This window comes from Syngnathus scovelli, chromosome 21 (assembly GCF_024217435.2).
Source record: "Syngnathus scovelli strain Florida chromosome 21, RoL_Ssco_1.2, whole genome shotgun sequence".
Taxonomy (NCBI): domain Eukaryota; kingdom Metazoa; phylum Chordata; class Actinopteri; order Syngnathiformes; family Syngnathidae; genus Syngnathus; species Syngnathus scovelli.
In genome coordinates, this window is record NC_090867.1 from 7,758,874 (window position 1) to 7,778,305 (window position 19,432).

General features: G+C 44.7%; 1 protein-coding gene across 2 annotated transcripts in view; it reads right to left on the reverse strand.

The window, feature by feature from the left end:
* Positions 1-1,034: 1,034 nt before the first annotated feature.
* Positions 1,035-19,432, reverse strand: part of nrg3b (neuregulin 3b) — an 83,501-nt gene continuing 65,103 nt past the window's right edge. For both annotated transcript variants that reach the window (XM_049759305.1, XM_068649504.1), the window contains 7 exons: positions 15,951-16,024; positions 12,934-12,960; positions 11,618-11,720; positions 10,216-10,336; positions 6,454-6,548; positions 3,227-3,400; positions 1,035-1,948 (listed from right to left, as the gene is read on the reverse strand). In XM_049759305.1, the coding sequence (XP_049615262.1) occupies positions 1,432-1,948; positions 3,227-3,400; positions 6,454-6,548; positions 10,216-10,336; positions 11,618-11,720; positions 12,934-12,960; positions 15,951-16,024 (1,111 nt within the window). In that variant the 3' untranslated portion in view covers positions 1,035-1,431. The remainder of the gene's footprint in view (positions 1,949-3,226; positions 3,401-6,453; positions 6,549-10,215; positions 10,337-11,617; positions 11,721-12,933; positions 12,961-15,950; positions 16,025-19,432) is intronic.

A 19,432-nucleotide genomic window follows, 5' to 3' on the forward strand; every position in this document is an offset into this window, starting at 1 on the left:
AATAGGTCGCTCAAGGTACTGACTATGAATAAAATATTCCGAATTGATTTTCCTTTACTTTCTGGATTGTCGTTTCCATCAGTTAAACATCAACCGTTGAAAAAGAAAAACAGAACGGGACCAACAAGGGATCCCTGAGGTACTCCGCAAGGGGGCTATTGTCGATTTATGTATTCCACCTTCTTCTCTAGTGCAATTCAATTATAACCGACTCACCTAATTAACTGCATTTCTGCTTAGCGTGACAGGAAAGCCACAAGCTAAAAGCCGTAAGCAAAAGAGCTACATTATTTATCGTTAAGCTTTTAGTTGCCTCGAGTGACATCCCGTGAAAATTGTTGACTTTGCATAACTCCTGGGACAAACCAAACATCTGTGGCACTTTTCCCAAACCAGTAAACATACTTAAATCAGCGGGATCAGACAAGACCCAAATTTTGCTCCGTCTGAACACACTCGCCCTGTTTTTGAACTCTGACGACTATCAAAGTGTGACAGCTCGCGCATAGGGAATGTCAGATTATAACCAAGACGAAAAGAGCCCGCGTGAGGTCGTGATGGAATCTGTCTCGCTTGGCGTCCCCCCGGAGGACAGCGAGGGGCGGGGGGGGGTATTGACCCGGCAATCCTTGGCAATCATAGCAGTCACGGGGTCAACGCGTCTTGCGGGAGAGCCTTGTCACTGTCACTCATGCTTTTGGCACTTCATTTGTCACCAAGACCGAGGAGGGGCGTTTGGAGACATCACGAGTCTTACAGCAAGTCTTCAGACCATCTGGCGAGGGAGGGGAACCACGCCGTCCCCAACTACATTAGCATTCCGCTCACGTCGAGCGCCGGACACTGATATGAAGGGAAGTCGACAGCCGCCCGGTTTGTCGAACCTGCTGTTTCATGTGACAAGAATTGGAGTCTATTGTTTCTTCTTCTGGCATCTTCTCTGAATTTTTAAATGTAATTTGGCCCATTCATCCAGAACGAGGAGGTTTGGTTGGTTCTGCTCCATCATGAAAGAGGACTCGAGATGACCAAGGTCTTAATGAACACTATTATCTTGGTCTTTATTTTGTCACAATTGTATGTCAAATATATATACGTCTATGTGACATATATTAGATGACATATACTGTTTCATTTCATTTCTTTACAATAGAGAAACAACATAGAGACACACTATTTTGGTTTCTAGGTAGAAGCTCCCTTTAAATAGTTTTCTTTTCTTTTCCACTTGAGCTCCCACTCGCAGTTTCTTGTCCTGTTATGAGTTTATCCACAATGTGTGCTTGTTTGGGTCAATATTTTTTTTTTTTTTTTTTTTGGGGTCCTTCGTCCTTTGCAGTTCATCGAAGGGCCTCCGATATCGGCGGCCGCACAGATGGTCCCGAAGGTATCGGCTCCGACTTCTTCTGAAACTTTGCAAAGTTAATCCAATCAACTCAAATTTCCCATTCCTCTGCAGATGGCCGAGGGACCGTTTGAGTTCTCCACGGCGGCGTAACCTTGGCCCGCCATCTTGAAACCCCGGATTCCAGTGCCTGTTTGCTCTCTGGCAGAAGAGCGGCTACTTTGTCCAGTCTCGCCTTCAACGGCACCCCGAGTCGGCAAAGTCTTCGTGGAAGGACTAGAAAGGTTTTGGGGATCGAGTCGTGCGGTCGTTACAACGGAGGGCGTTTGAGGGCGAACACTAATGGGCGCGGCGCTCGGAGAGGAAGGGCCGGCGGCGGGGACCAGACACCCCCCTGGGTTCTGCGTATCCAAACGCTTTCCCTCAAGGTCGCTCGCCTGCAGCGAGGGGATGATGGGAACGGAACGGGTGCGCGGCGAGGACGGAGGGAAGCAGCTTCCTTTATCCAGACGAGTGCAAGGCACCTCGGTCCATCCCCTTCTCCCGGCAAAGTGAGATGTCCCGCCGAGCAGGGCGCCGACCTTTCCCCTGCTGGCATCACACCTTGAGGCGGGAGAGAATGAAACGGGAAATAGAGAGAAAGTCATTGCCATGGCGACCTTTACACATATTTCACGTGGAAAGTACGTCAAAATTCTGAAATCCGCCCGCCGTCTTCCTTCTTGTTTGTAGTCAATCTAATTGAATTACGTCTCCCCTCGGTATTAGAAGGGGGAAACGCAAGCTGGAGGTAAATCCGGCAAAAAAGCAAAACACGTCTAAAAATAAACCCCGTTGCAAAAGTTGCCTTCAGTTGTCCTTATCTGTGGCGGGTAAATATGTTTTGATGCCGGATAATAAAAGTGACAAGACTCAGCGGGGGATTTGTTGTCTCCAAATGGGAAAATATGGAGGGGCACTTCCCGACTTTCTGCTCAACCCTGTTTTTACACCCCCCCTCTCATTTTTATCCTCCTCTTTTGCTGCACTATCGTCACAATCTCCCCTCACTTTACCTCCCACTACTCCTATCCAGAGATGAGACGGCGTATCCATGGCAACTGCGAAGAAGGGAGGAGTGGGGTGAGGAGTTGGGGAGGGTTAGGGGGGGTGTCTGCTCTGAAGCTTGGTGTTGTATTGCTGCTCAGTCCAGAAATAGGTCACTTGAACCTGCTAGAGGGACATCTGGAACTGCATCGATGGCTAATTGGATTGAAATGTGTTCAACTTACTAGTTGGCTTCAATCGCTCGTGGCTCATTTGCTTTTCCGTGAGAAGACATATCTACTCATCGGTCTTAAATTAATAATTTTTTTGGGGGGGAGAGAGGGGGGGGGGGTGTTTGGTCCATGAAATTTGAAGCGGTGGAAAAAGTAAGGCTGAATCTCTGGAGTATTTGTGGAAATGGCATCAGAAGTACAGCAGAACATGACGGCGAGTGTCTGCTGAGTGACTGATGAGAGCACATTTCACACTCATTCTCTTTCAAAATGGAGACAAAAGCCCTGACCTCAATTGGGGATACGCCGATGCTGGAATGGTTTTGACAAGCTTTGTTGAAGGGGAAAAAAAAAAAAAAAAAAATAGGTCATATAAAGAGTTTGGGAAGTTGCCGTGATGTTCAATCAGAGGCGCCTCGCTAATAGGAGCGTCGCCGGGGACGCCGCCGCTCGCTTTAATGATCAAGTTGTCTGACAGCGAACCAACTCGCTTTCGGAGTGACGGCCCGACAAGCAGCTCGAGTCAAGGGTGTCAAGTTTTTCTCACTGGCATCTTCTGAGTTATATTTTTTGGTGGTTTAGCTGAAATTTGGGAAATACTCCTCGAGAAGGTCAAGTGTACCTCCTGAAGGACTCAGAGTGGCCGGGGCGCTCCTCCCGCAGGTGCTTGTAGATGTGAGAAGATGCGTCCGCCAGATTGGACCGCAGCTTCAGCTTTCCTCTGGAAATGGGCGGCGTCCTGAAATGATTGGTCTCCTTGCGTCGTAGCGCCGGGCTGAGCGAGAGGGAACTGCTCCTGGAAGGACAGAAAAGAGGAAACGTCGGCGTGGGTGGATGAATTTCGGGGATTTAACGTAATAAGCCGCGCGGCCGTACCGATTCAATAATCCCTTGTAAAATCTTTATCTCATCCTTGTTTGGATTGACCTTTCGGCTAAACGGAAGCGGGAGGAATTTACAATGTTCGTTAAAAACGTGGCAGGGATATGATAATTACGGGAAACAGATGTCATTCGTCAGTTCCACTTTTTTTTACATTTTGTGCCCGAGGAGCGAGGAGAAAGAAAGGAGGGAAGCTGAGGGAGGCTCATAAAAGTGCCGTCCGTGGCTTTGCAGGTGTTCGGGCGGCCATAAATCAACACGGCGGGCATGCTGCCGATGGCACCGCGGGAAAAGTCAAAGAAGAAGGTCAGAAGAAGAACAAAAAAAAAAATCACAATAAGTGTGAAGAATTTCTGAAGGGAGAAAATAGACTTTCACCACATAAAAAAAAATCTGTCATGGGTGGTCAATCCTAAAAGTTATAATTGAAGAAATCACAGTGTCCGAAGAAAAACAACCAATCCAAGAGGGAAGGCTGATGAGATGTCAATCAAACGCAGATTTAAACGGTGCGTTCCAAAAATAATATAGTTCAACCGAGTTGTTTGACGATGACATCTTTTTCCTCACGATTGTTTTTTATTTTTTATTTTGCATGAATCAGATGCCAGATTTTGCTAAAACAAGATGTCCCCTGGGATCCAAAACTCTCGATTCATCAAGAGCTGCTTTGTTTTCGTTGAACGGCGCTAGCAGCGTGTTAACACGTTCTCCTCGCCGTCGTTCGCTCAGCTTGATATTTGGCGCCGAGGATATTGAAGTCGATGCGCAAAAAAGTTTGGAGCGAGCACATTTCCCGCAGTTTTGAAGCCTAATAAAAATAGAATAAAATAAAAATCGACCTCAGCTGCAGCTGTTCAGCCATTTTTGATTGTGGATTGTGTTTTATCACTCTTGTTATTGTTGCAGACACCTCAGGAAGTCGAGATAATAAAAAAAAAGGAAAGGCTAGATTCCAAAACAAGCATCCTGATGTGACCCGCTTGCAAGTCCAATTAATCCAACGCCAACGGATCGCTCGTTTTACGTATTTTATTGAACTGAACCCGAGCCAAGCGCGAAGTTGCCAATAAATATATTTCTACTTTCACTTCATTGATTAAGCCCTCACGAGTTCTTCATAATTCAATTATGACATTCAAATGTTCAAAGCGGCCGGCCGACCCGGCTTCAAGTGACGAGCGGCGCCATCATTACGCATCGATTGGCAAAAGCGTTACGTGCGTCAAACTTTGCGAGGCGAGTCGCTCGGGAGCCCGGCGAAGTGCTTTTATTCGCCGCGTATCACTCTTATGAAACGATTGATCGAGGCGCTCATTGATCTGCCTGGATACGAGTCCGAGGAACAAAAGAGATGAGCCCGATTGTTGCTCTTGTACACCTGCTCCCGTAAAAGAAGACTTGTTTTGTTCCTTTCCTTTGTTTATTACCTCAGTAACTACGCGGCGCCTTTTTTTTTCTTTCAATTTCATACACAGGAGCAATTCGGCCGGAAAATGAATGCGAGGATCCGCAAATAGCGCCTTCGGGCATTTTGTCTACGGCGGATCGGGGAGACGTCAATTGGCTGGAAAGCTTTATTTGGAATAACACTGCAACGGCGGTGCTGCTATATTACAATTATGGATGGATCTAGCGTGGAGGGAGCAACACGTTTTAAAGCGACCACACTATCTTCAAGCTCGCTGTCACGTCGGGTTTTAAATTTTTTTTTATATTGCTTTCTCTCCATGGCGTGCATGCACTCGGGGTCAACAATGAGGCGCTCTAAACTTTAGAGTTTAGAGGTGGCACCACAAATCCCCCATTCACACACTTTTATTTTGATATATTACTTTAAATTTTTTTTTTTATATCTATTTTTACATCGCTTTCTCTCATGCACTTGTGGCCGACAACGAGGCGCTCTAAAGCATGAGCAAATCACTTAGTATGGAGCGGGTACGCTTTGGGTCATCCCGACAGCTTTTTATGAGGCTTTTTATCCGGGATGGCTCACAGCGTGCCGCGTTTTCTCGGGTCAATAGTCGAAAACATCTCCAAATCATCCATCAGAGTCTAATTCGACTCCGCCTCGTCCGACTCCGACAAGCGGAAACAAATGATTGACTGTCCGCCGCCCCGGTTGAAACACCTGCGTGGCATGGCGATGCCCCCCATCCCCCCCCCCCCCCCCCTCAGGAATTTGTTGCTTGTCAGCCGTGGACCCGCAATCAGCCGCCACATCCTGCGTGTCCTTGCTCTATCACGCCCAAAGCTGCACTCATCGCACCGACTTTAAATAAACGCGCGGCGTTTTATGCACCGTCTTGTCTTATTTGCATCCCATTACGTGGCAGATTTACGGCCGTCTTTGCGGCGCTGCCCATAATTAGGACACGAGCCATACATCAAGCGGGAAGCAGACATTTACCGTCACTCATTTCTGGGGATTTGCCAGCAGCGAGTACGAGCGAGCCGCCCGCCCGCCCGCCCGCCCGCGGGACGACGAGCGAGTTGCGTCGCTTGCCTGACATGAATGTCATTACGCGCCAGAGTGAGTTGGCAGACGTTTGGCGAAGGAAAAAAAAGGAGTCAAATAAAAACACAAACACTTTTCCGTTGACTTCCCAGACGAGGAGGTTATTGTTGCACGCGCCAGCCGCATCACGCTCCCCCTTGTCCCGCTAGCTATGTTTACAAAGCACAAGCACCTCCGAGATCACTCACAGCCAAGATGAGACATTTTGCTCAATATTTTTTCCGATGAAGCAGGGCGAGGACTGGCAAATGAAAAACAAAAAAAACCTTGAACGCCGCATCCACTCGACAAAGACAAAGCGGGATCCATTTCACATGTGAAAATTACCCAGCACACAGTGCGGCATCCGTCACAATTGCACACATCATGGCTTTTGTGTCGAAAGGTCAGCAACATATTGCGGCTTGATTGCTTTCCTCGTGTGAGCGATGCGCTGCCGTTTTCACCTGAAGCGTTTTCCTTTGCACCGCGCCCTGACGAGAACTCGCGGCGAGGCCGTGGACGCCCCGGGGTCGGCAGCGCCGTCGTGGGTGCCGCAGGCCTGCGAAGAGACACATGACGTGAGCGTGTGGATTGTGACTGGGGTTAACGTCTGAGATGACCTTCAGAGGAACAGCTGCTAAATCATCGTGACCAACCGCCGCCTCGACAATACCGCCGTGTCCTTGTCGTGCTCGGCAATCTCGAAGATTCGTGCCGCCTTCAAGCTTATTTCAAGTTCGCTACCCTACTTCCATTTTCCAGAAGAATACAGGATAAAAAAATGACAAGAATCATCTCGTCATTACCTCACTCACCTCCAGTTAATATCTTTGACGTCTATCCGAGTTCAAAATCGCCAAAGTAGATTTCGTGGCTTAGGAATTCAATTACACTTATGAACTGTAGAGGGAGCCCCGGAGCACTAAAAATCCAATTATCTCTCAATGTCGATTATATTCATACAGCTCCATTTTTAGCAGCGGTCCACATAAAAACATGCTGCAAGTGATGTAAGACGGCGCAGTGAAAGAGCTCGGGGGTAAATACATAATATGGGACGAGAGCCCAGTATCAGCGCACTCCGTAAGGTTTACGTCCCCCGTCAGCGCTCTCGCTCGTATTCCCCCGTGCTCGGGCGCGGTCTTTAATTACGCTTTACATTTAAAAGCTCAGATTAGAAGGGGACGCTTTGTGCACGGGGCAGCACACTGGCCCTCGCAGACAACAATTAATCCCACGTAAGATTACGTTAATGGCTACCCCCCCCCGTCCCGCTGTTGGTCTTATCACAATGAGCAACATTATCTGTCAACAATTCCGGGGAAACACCCGCAGGAGCACCCTGGTGAAAATCAGGAGATAATTTTGTTATTCCGCTAACGGGAGGGAATTCCCGCTTTGACCTTTTATTGTTCTTGGATGTCTATCAGCATGTCCCTCGACGTCAATGTTTTGGTTTTCATATTATAAATTTAAATAAATACATAAAATAAAAATTAATTTTGACTTGTAATGGGAATATTAAGGATTTAATTTAAAAATTTAAATAAAATAAAATAAATAAACATTTTGGGCCTGCAATGGCGGGAAGAAAAACCTTTCCAAATTGTTCAGCCCTAGTCAGAAGTGGCGTCTCCAAATTCCGCTAACTTGTCAGGGGGACGACAAGGGGAGCACCCATCCGTGCATTTTCTGGCGCTTATCCTGTTCAGGGTCACGGGTGAACTGGAGCTGATCCCAGCTGAACGCTGGAGAATGGCAGTCTCCACGCCGGATTGGTCACCAGTCAATCGCATCGGGAAACAGACACGGAGAGGGAAGAGAGCCCGACCCGACCGCTCCATCACCGCTGACTCGAGTCGAAGAGTCAAACGGCGAGGCTCCGTTCGGACAAAAAGGAAGACGTTGCAAGGTGCAACCACTTTGCTAACTTGTTTGTTTGTGGCCGTGTTTTACGACTCTTTTAAAAGCCTTGACAATACAAGACAACAGGAGGACACAGGAGCCCAATAAAAAGCTATAGAAAACATTCAGCCTTACATTAATCCTCGCCTTCTTTATGGGCCCTGTTTGGATTCTTAAATAAACAGCAGTAGGATCATTAAGAACTGCGCACAGCGACACACTTTTTGGCACCGCCTGGTATCTCGGCGTTATTGCGTAATCGCGCACCTGCATGTAGATTTGCATAAACTGTTGGCGGCATGACCTGTCAAGCTGCACGATGCCGCCGTGTCATTAATTATGGAGATACAAGCCTGTCGCTGTCACTTACTAAACAAGACGGCAATTAGATTCAGCCTCTCTAAAGCCTTCAGAAGAAGTTTGAGAGGTTCCAGAACGGAGCCCTGTGGAACACCTTTTAATGAGACACTTGAAGACAATAGAAACCAGAAACCCAACCCAGGACCTTGATTTGGAACTATAGGTGACATATTTTAGAGGTTCCAGAACGCAGCCCTGCGGAACACCATCAAAAAATCTCCCGGGTTCTTCCGACCTCTGTTTTTTTTTCCAGTCCATTAGTCAGCACCACATTAACATTATGCTGATGGGAGTTTAATTTCCTCGGTGACCTCATTTGACACCTGTCGCTGGCACATAATTTTGACATCAGCTCGGCAATCTCATTCCAACAGATCTGAATTTGCGCTCATCTCCCCCTCCTTCCATTCTCAGTGGCAACAAAGGCTGCTTAGTGAGTGAAATTTCCTTTCCACTTTCATTTGCCATCCTTTGAACAAATCATTTCAAATATGACCCCCCTCGGCTGTGCAATTCAACGGGCTATGTAGAGGGACAATATGCGCTGCAGAGAAACAATGTTTTGAAATTGTGTTCAAAAAAAAATAACAGCAACAGCAGGCGTTTTTCCAAGATGGCCGCAAGCCACGGTGCGGTGGCTGGCTAATCTTACCTCGGACTCTGCAGATCATTCCTTCTCCCGGGTGCTTAAGGCCATTGAACTAACTTAAGCTTCCCTCACACCGCTGTTTTTATGTTTGTGTCATCCCGTTCTCCTTGGCATCCTACGAGGTCTTAAAGAAATGCGGGGGAAAAAAAGAGCTTTAAAGTGCCGGGATTGGTTTTGGTGTCAAACTTTTACGGACAGCGGTTTCCGAAATTGTTTTGAGAAGGAGAAATTGTAACCTGCCAAGATGTACGTTGAACATTTTAACACTTCTCAGCTGTCAACTGTCATTTTAAATGACGGTCCAAAAAAAAAGGCTTTTAAGAGTCTGCAAAGTAAGTTTCTGTGGGCGGGGCTCGCTTTCGGGGTGTTTGTTTCAGAGGTAGACATTGGTAAATTATTGAAGAGCCTCGGTAAGAGCTCCACTCTGCGAGGTACTTACGCAAAAGAGATGCAACAAACCTGCATTGAACTCGAAAAAACTACGAGTTCTCCAGCGACTTTATTGCTTATTAAAAGCAGATGAATGTTTCGGCCTGCCGAAACCTCCCTGCAGCCTTTTCAGCCATTTCAAATATGAGCAAGGGTGATGATTAAATAGAAGAAGCGGCCATTCCTCGCGCAAACAACAAGCCCTGTATTTAGACTCACTAATGTATTTTGCACATTGCAGTTACATGAGAGAAATAAGGTAGCACATGCAGGACCGGCAATAAAAGCCACGGTCAGTAGACTAGAGATTTTATTTATTCATTCATTCATTCATTCATTCATTCATTCATTCATTCATTCATTCATTCATTCATTCATTCATTCATTCATTCATTCATTCATTCATTCATCCATCCATCCATCCATCCATCCATCCATGTATTTATTTGTTTGTTTGTTTGTTCGTTCGGTCATTCGTTCGTTCGTCCGTTCGTCCGTCCGTTCCTTTATTTATGTATTCATTTATTTATTTATTTTTAATCATTATTTTTTTTATTATGTTTTGAGGCTATATGGATAATATGAGGGTTAAAAAAAAAAAAAAGGAAGGTCACGGGGATCGGCTTGAAATGTCCCGGTGTCGTGTTCTTCCTGGCGTTAATAATTAAATTCCGTATCTTCATCTACTTTCATCCTCGCAAGAGTCACTTCTGTCTTGTTCTTGTCTTAGTGCGCATTATGCTTTTTAGCATTTACAAGCAAGGGATACATTATTCAGATGAAGGCACCAGCTAAATGCCATTTATGCAATAATGATAGTTTCAAGCAAGCAATATTTCCTTCTAAATTGATACCGTAGAGTTCTAAAGAGTCTTGAACTTGCCTTGTGGAGCGTGTACTGTGTTCTGAAGGCAGATTTAGACATCAGACCCGAGGCGTTGATACCGCAGTCCCGCAAGCTGCGACTTTCGGAGAAATGAGCCTGGAGTTTTTGTCGGTGTCTCCTGCAAGTCAAAAAAATGGAAGCCATATCAGAAAAGAATGTTACTTCGCCATTCTCATTGAAATAAAAATCAACCAAAGCAACAAATAATATTTTATGAAGAAAACGTCTGAATTGCACTTCCCTTTGGATTCAACTTTGATCAAATTAAATATTAACAGATTCCTAAAACTTTGGAATGAAATGTTAATTTGCCATTAATAGTTCATCTTAAAAAACATGGGGGGCTGCTAAACTCTCAGCGCTGCATACTAATTACTTCCTGACTAAAAGGCATGAAAACGAGATGGTATTGTTTGACAAAAAGTTTCCAAACTTTTCAATGAAAATAATAATCAGGGATTAGATTTTCAAGCGAAACTGAAGCCGAGCAAATTGATTCGGGCCGCGTGCTGGGTCGCGCCGCAGTACAGCAAAGCAAACCCGATTCTTATTTATCAAGACACATTCAATTAAGACAATTTATAAGCGGCATTAACTCCTTCCCCCTTACAGACCGCTCTTAATTCTCTTTGTCTGCATTCCTTTTCCTTTCTGCTTCTCTGCATGTGAGTAATTGAGGTTGGCAGGCTGATTCAGCAGCCATTCACAAAATCTTTTCATTTCCAATCAATTCCCTCCAGTGAAAAGATTAAAAATTTCCCACCATTATACCGCCCTCATTAACCGTTACGGAAAATATTTTGCTGCAAAATAAATAGGAATAAATAAATAAATAAATATTTGATATAATTAATATATTTGATATATAAATAGAAATAAATCAATATAAAGTGATTTTGCTATCATTTATTCATAATAAATAAATATGAATAAATAAATAAATAAAAATAAATATTTGATATAATTAATATATTTGATATATAAATAGAAATAAATAAATATAAGGTGATTTTGCTATAATTTATTTATAATAAATAAATATGAGTAAATAAATAAATAAATAAATAAATATTTGATATAATTAATATATTTGATATATAGAAATAAATCAATATAAAGTGATTTTGCTATAATTTATTCATAATAAATAAATATGAATAAATAAAAATAAATATTTGATATAATTAATATATTTGATATATAAATAGAAATAAATCAATATAAAGTGATTTTGTTATAATGTATTTATAATAAATAAATATGAATAAATAAATAAATAAAAATAAATATTTGATATAATTAATATATTTGATATATAAATAGAAATAAATCAATATAAAGTGATTTTGCTCCAAGAGCCTTTTGCATCCTCAATTATTTGCAAAGTCATGGAACTTACTTGTTGTGCCGGTAGAGAGCCATGCACGCCACTCCGAGAAGACACATCCCCGAGGCGATGCTGAAGATGGACAACACTTGCCTCTGGTAGGTGTCACCGCTTTCTGCGTGGGGGGGAAATTACAGGCCATTAAATATCGCCAATTGACACACAGGCTACCAACAAATTTGAAGGGAGGAATTCCTACAAAGCACGCACTCGGCATTAGCATGACGCTACCGACGGAGCTTTCAGGAAATGTCATTGTACGAGATGTGCTAACCGATGTGAGATAATTGAGGCGACGGGGAACTTGCAAATGCCGCCGGAGCCTTTTGTCAAGAATGCTGCACATCAGCCGCCGAGGCTTAAGGTCATGAACGGTTGGGACAAGTGGCAGTTTGATCCCGGCAGAGATAGAAGAGACTGCGCGAGAGTCTTTTTTTTTTAAACACTTCTTTTACGGCTCTGACATGTCACCTGTGGCGGACGACGAGGCACTCTAGAGACTACGCGGGAGTGGACTTGAAGATTAGTCTGCTGTCTTTTAACTCTATCAAAATAAAGTTGGAAGAATCCCACCTCAAATTGGAATCTCGGTAAAAGTTACCGCAGCCTGACCTCGCTTGGCACGTCTGCGGTTTTTGAGGCTGTCAACAGAGAGCGGTCCCGGGAGGTCTTTTCCTCATCTGTGCATGTCCGCTTACGTTTTTATCAAGCCGTCGCAACGGTTGTTTGGGAGCACGCGCGCAGCGGGGTTGAGTGCTTCCTGTGGTCACAATCTTGTGAGCGCAGCAGGCGTTGACTTGCACTTTACTTTCAAGACGTGTGCTCTGTTGTGGGCGAGCCAGTGTCAAGAAGTGTCAGCCCTGTCGCCGTCAACTAAATCACCTCTCGAGAAGTCTCGGTTGAAACGAGATGACAGAAGAAAAAAAAAAAACAACAACTAAGTGACGAAGGAACCACGCTAGCAATTCTTCCGGTTGAGGACTCTGTTCCCTCTGGACAAAGAGCAGCGTGCTCTTATTACGGCAAAAAATTTGAGTAATTGTTTGAAAAGATTTGTTATCCACACGGCGGGCAATAATGTCAGCCCATTCCCATGGTGCGTTCAATTGCATTTCGTATTCCAAACACTTGTTTAGCTCACAAACAAGACCCGCTGTTTTTTTTAACCCCGTTGCTCCGACGCCACGACAAAGAAGCAACATACACCTAATTCCTAGCTGCCGTGTTTCCATGGCGACCGGCCCACATTCATTTTTTTTTTTCTTCCCAAGGTGAGGTTGTTGATGTACTATGGATGTTTTTTTTTTTTTTTTTTTTCGTTGCCTTACCCATAAACTCAATTCCGAGTTCATCTGCTGTTGGATCGGAGGCCAGATGGAAGCGTTGGGGGGAGAGAAAAAAAAGTCAAAATTCACCTTCAGACAAGCTTTGAATGCAAACAGGATTAAAGTCATGAAAATAAAAGTTTGCAAAATGACACATTTATGTCACGATTACTGCTGCTGTCTTTTTTTTCCCTTTTCCTCCCCCTATTGATTTTAGCTGCAGGCTTTGCGGTAATTGTACCCACTCTGTCTCCCAGCGTCGCTTCCCGATACTCGCTAGCTGGTAGCTTCGAGACACGTCCTATCTCATGTACACCCGGGCGCACACACACACGTCTCACACACTTTGACATACGCCCTCGGACAGCTAAGTCGAATCCCAGCGCTGCGGGGACTGATAAAAAAGCAGCACTCGTGTTCTTCTCCGTTGCGACAGTGCCCTTTTTTCATGTCACTGTAATGTAATCGCATTTAAATTAAAATGAAAGCCCTCAGCGGTAATTGCTTTTCTGACAGAGGTGGGCCCGTTCGGAAATAGAAAAGACGGCTTGCCGTGCCGCTGACAGATTATTTGCTGCTTTTGGAAGTCACCCCCCCCCTCCCCCTAAAAAAAAACCCGATGGATTTAGATTGCAGAAGTCATCAATGGGTTACTATGGCAATTAAAAAAATGTATTTCCCAATTGCTTGGTAAACATACAATCATTTAAAGGCATCCGAAAAGTGCTCGCCAGCACAAAGTGTTTGTTTTGGTCGCGAATGAACGAGTCTCCGGGGGTAAGTTGAAAGGCGGTGAGAGCGAGCGGCCATTTTTTTTTTTAGACCACGCCGTCCTCATCATTTTTATTTTATTTTTGGGAACACAATGAACAGCAAGTCCACTTGCAGATTTATCTCCAGCTCCCCTCAAGGATTAATAAACAAATGTCAAGCTTTATTTCACGCTCCATCTGATTCATCGTCGGGGGTTCGGCGTTGTGAATGATTAAAAGCCATCAATTACAGCGGCCGGACGTTATGATTTCAGGTTGGTCAGAAGGTTCAATTTAGAGCTGCAAACGTCCATTCGAGGCTTTCTTTCTCCTCTTGGCAACGCTCCGGGAATCCCTCAAACGGCAGAATAACCGTGTTAGATACTTTCGGCCTGATTAGGAGCTGCGGGGAGGAGACAATGACAGGATGAATCCAATCACAACAATTGAAAATGGATCAATTGAGGGTTCGGATGCGCCATCTTGTTTCTTGCACTTTACATCTCGGCCTCCGACCGCAAGATGTCTTACCGAGGTGACTCCCCGGCGGGGGGGTTCCTCGGTTCCCGTCTTTGTGCCTCGCCGAAGATGCTCACTTACGGCGAGTCGATAGCCAGACAAAGGAGGAGCAAGTGTGATTGGAAGGCGCGATGAAGGATTGATTCGGCGAGAAGTTTTTACTTGACTCCTCGCCTCGGGGATTGGGGGGAGGGAGGGGCGGAGTCAACCAACAAGCTTGTTTAGGTCGACACAATGAATTCCGTGAGTGCTTGTTCCACTTGTAGCTGCTATTAGCGTGTGTGTGTGTGTGTGTTTGTGTGTGTTGGGACTTGATTTGGCTTTGGAAAGCAGGATAATCCTCCGATCCATGGGTAATCTGGGTAAATTCAGATGACTTTGTATCAACAGAGACATAAAATAGGCTGTCTTTTAAATCTTCCTGGCCACATTTCATCTGAGCTGCTGGTAAAAGAATGGGACGATTCAAAGCTGTTGCACGGCTGCATTATTTTTTTTTTTTCAGCTCGGAAATCATTCCGGGCTTTTAAATTACAGACAGGGCTGCAAATGACTCCAATATTGTTCATTTGTGCCTGATTAAAGTGGTCAACATTTTAGGGAGAGTACACAAGTGCCCGTATATTAAAAAAAAAAAAAAAAAAAAAAAGAATCAGCCCTTTTCTGGAGCCAGAAAATAGAAAAAGCAAAAATAAAATAAAAATGATTAGATCTCTGGAGCCGGTACAATAGAAAAAGCAGAAAAAAAAAGAAAAGAAGAGCTCATGCTCTTCTGCAGCCAGTGCGTGGTGTCAAAAAAAATGAATTAAAAAAATAAAATAAAAATAAAAAAGAGCTCCTGCAGTGAAAAGTCAGCGCCATGAGGGAGGTATAAAGCACACAATGCTTTGTGACACTGACTTGCGACCCCATTAAGGGAGTCTCACGGGGCCTGCTGGTATCAAACACACGAGGAATTAAGCTCTCAGTGCAGAGTCGCATAAAAACAGTGCACATTCTCAACACGGCGGGCTCGAGGGAGAGACCTTGTACCTCTGACTCCCGCTTTTATTCACTTTTTAAGCGCAACTGTTGCATGAAATGCGAAAAAGCTCAAGGATGAGTGCAAAGGACGTGGAGACCACAAAAAAAAGAAAAAAAGACGCAGGAGGTTTTTACATGCGGGCGATATAAAGTAATAAAGAAAAAAGAGCCCTCGTGATGCACATTTTGACTGGAGGTGACCCCCCCGATGTGGGAAGGGACAGCTGGAAGGGCTAAAAAACCGTCGACGGGGAGCAATTACGAATGACCGTCATTCAAGTCGCCGGGGTCAAACTGTCAAGTGGAAGCGAAGGTGCTAGCTAAAAAATATTCCGATTTTCCTTTCATTTTATTTTGACTTGATTTATTTTATCCGATGCCAATTGGCTGGAATAGGCCGGTGATTATTATTGTTTGCTTTCTTTTCCTGTATTTGGATTTATTTAAAAACATTTATGGTCGAGATGAACCAGTTTCTGTTTTGGTTGATGGCTTTAATAACTCCGGCATCCATCTGTATGCCCATCTGTTGGGATTACACAAAAACTGGAGAGCTGATCCTCCTCACACACACACACGCACACATTTTTAAACCTAACTCAATTTCCCGTCCAATATTTGTCATGCTGCTTGGACAAACACTGACTATGTAATTGAGAAGATGAGATTTAAATACACTAGAATGGCGTTTAGTAAAGAATTGAAAGAATCAAAAAGAGGACATACTTGGGTCGGACAAGATGGCGTCCGTTTTGGGGACGAACTGGTCACAGCGGAGACCGTGGTAGCCTTCCTTACACCTGCGGGATACAGAAAGAAAGAAATCGGGATTACAAAAAAAAACAAGATGGAGAACATGACTGACAGGAAAGTGCAAAAAACAACCCCCAACATAGTCTTGGCAAAATGTCCGCCAGTCAGAAATCAAAATGTCACTTGTCAGCTATTGAAAAAAATTAAACCGGAGAAGCTCTTTTGAACGTTTTGCATCGATCAATCATTTCCAAAAGGGGCTCGGTAGCCATTCATGAAAAAATACGAGATTGACATTTCCCCAAACATCACAAAGTTGCGTGAACGGACTTTTCTATAGATGCTTCACTAGATGTTCTTTCCAACATCTGACTCGGAAGCGGCTTCACCATCTTGCCACCTTTGTACACGCTAAGCCTTGTCAGCCACGCGGCCCAACCTCGCCTGTCTTGATCATCTCGACCCGTATCATCTCCGCCAGCTCGTTTCTCGCCGGCTCTCTGGCATGTCGTGATAGCGCGCACACACAAACATATCCCGGCTGGATGAAAAATGATGCTGAAAGAAGTTCGAAATCTTTGCAGGGCTCCTGGGGAAAGCAGCTGACAACTCGGTCTTGTGAATTTGTGTGTGTCTGTGAGATTCACTTCAGATTACACACAGTCACGCCATCCATTGTTCCCGCTCCCGTTAGAACGAGACCTTCCTTGGACCGAAATCCGTCGAAACGAGAAAAGGACGTTTTGGGTGGTGTGTTCGCAAAAAAAAAAAAAGGAGAACAAAAGCAGATTTTGGTGTGAACAGCCTGACTGAGTCATATGACGACCCAGCTGCTTTTAACACATGTTCAAGATGGCGGGGCGAGCTACACCTCCCAGTCTGGAGGACGATGAGCGTCACCTCATCGCTAATCGGTGTTAATTAGCACGGAGGAAAAAAAAAAACAGGTTGGCGGGGAAGATGTGAGAGCCTGGTGACTTTTGTAACTTTTATGATTCTTTAAAAATGTTTTCCAGACAAGCTCAATATACGACCGAGTGATATTTAAGAATGAATCACCTTTTTATCGAGGGGAGGCGTGATAAAATATGTAATTGTTCTTGAAGATTGGATGACGACTGTACACACGTTCGAATTGGTGCCGCCGCCATCTCGTTCACGTTCAAAGGTGTTTGCACAAAGCGTGATAATGAACACACCATTATCACACTCTTTTAATGAGCTCACTTTCTTAATCAGTTAATCACTTTTTGGCAGCAGGCGTTCCGACAGGCCCGGTTGAAAAATTCGTTTGACTCGTCGCCACGATTCGTAAGGCTCCGCTTGAGCGGACGTTACGCTTCGTTTCTGCAACTTGACCATGCATGCTGGAGAAAAATAAATAAATAAATATGAATACGTCTTTTTACCTCTTTATTTATTATTATTATTTTATTTTTATAATTCATCATTCTTTTTTATTCTTTTTTTCCACCCACTGCATATTTTATTTGTATTTTTTTGCCTTGACAGCTGCATCATTTCGTTTTGACCTCCTGCTAAAAAATTTTCATTTCTCTCTAACTGTGAACATCTCTCGCAGCATCACGGGACAAGCATCCCTTCCATTTTGGAATCGAATCGTCCAGACTGGTGCTCTGTCCACGCGGTGACATTTGCAAGCGCCATCTGGAAGGACAAACCCTTCCACAAATGGACAATCAAATGTCAAAGCCTAAATCAGCATCAAATGGTAACTTGGCAACCATGTTCAAGAGTGGGGGGGGGGGGGGGGGGTGTCTCCCTCCGCCTCCCAAAACTCATTAAAGCCCAGGCGGATGACGAAGTCCCAGCTTGTTTGCGCACCAGCGGGGCTTCCAATCATAGTGGCGGCGGCGTATTACCAAGTAGCCGGCGCCGCCGAGCTGCTCTAACAGGTGGCGCCGTTTCAAAGCACAGAAGATAAGAGGGGGGGTGGACATACTCAAGCTAGGTGGGGGGAGGTGTATTACTCTTCAACTTCAGACATTTTATTTTTAACCTCGCTGGATGACTACTGCACAACGCCGTAAAGGGGAAGGGAAAAAAAATCAATAGTGTTTGAAGAGAATATGTCTTTAAGCTTTGCACTTGAAGTGTAAAACGAGCGCCCCCCTCCCACCCCCCCCCCACCTCGCCTTGCAGGTTAAATATTTAAGTGTGGAACTACTACAACAGCAGAAGTGTGCCCCACTAACCGCTTTCCCTAACTTTTATTGTGGCGAGGCTTTCATCATCTTACGGCAGACGACGAGGCACTCTAAAGCGCCTGTCAGCTAGCCAACTGCGTATTGGCTGTGAAACATAAAAACTACATTTTTACGTTTTAAAACGTGTCTTGTCAGGGGAAGCCACCGCTGAGTTAAATAATTCACCTGCCGGAAACGCCGGCGACATCGGTACCGACGTACGGTACAAAGCTCTCCGACGCTCGCTCGCGTGTTACACGGAAAAAACATTAGTGGCGAGCGACAGCGTGCATTTGCTGCACATGCGTTCAAATATTCACGAACACGGTTTCACTCTGTCGTCGGTTTCTTCTTGTTGACTAATGGCGAAATATTCTTTTTTTTTTTTTTTTAAACCAGGTGGTAAAATAAATGTCTCGATTGTTGTCTTTGCCAGAAAGGGCAGCTGACACGATGATACGATAATCACGCTGGTTTCCTCCTCGGCGCTCTTGACTAGCACTTGACATGGAGTACATTTAAATACAGTTATTAAGCCTCTTTGAAAAAGCACGAGTGTCGAGTCTTGTGCATTGCTTGTCAATCTTGATTTTCTTTTAATTCATTGCCAGTTCATATCTATATAGTGCTGGTTAATGGGGTCTTTAATTTTCCGAATCTTGTTTGACTGACTCGTATTGGGCTTTACATCAGACCCACAATATCACATGATTCGACAGAGCGGCTTCAAAGACTTGAAGTTGGCTTCAATTTTTGTCTACAGGCCCACCCGCCGCTCAGCACGGCAGCGGAGCTTTTTTTGAAAAACGATTTGACTGTAAAATGGAGAGGACGGCCACGCCGTCTTTTTAGGAGCTCTCTTTCCGTTGATGTCCGCTTTTTTTACAACGCTGCTCAATCACCGCGACGTTTGCTTAGGCACATTTGACGATCTGGAATTGCGATTCGTCGTGGAGTAAATGACAAATCGTGACCATTTCCTGCGGTCAAGCTCTGCGTGAAGTTGGAGGCGGAGCTTGACCGCCTGTTATTAGCCGGACTGGTTTTCTGGACAGTGGCTCTGTATCAGCTTTCAAAGATGGATGATGCTCGCCGAGAACTACTCACACATTTAATAAGGCGCACCAATATATGTGTGTGTGTGTGTGTATCGGTCGCAATTGGTCAACTTGCAGTCACACCGCGGGGGATTGCAAGATGATGTAATTAATCGAGTTTTAAGGTGAATACTTTTTAGGGGAGTTCAAG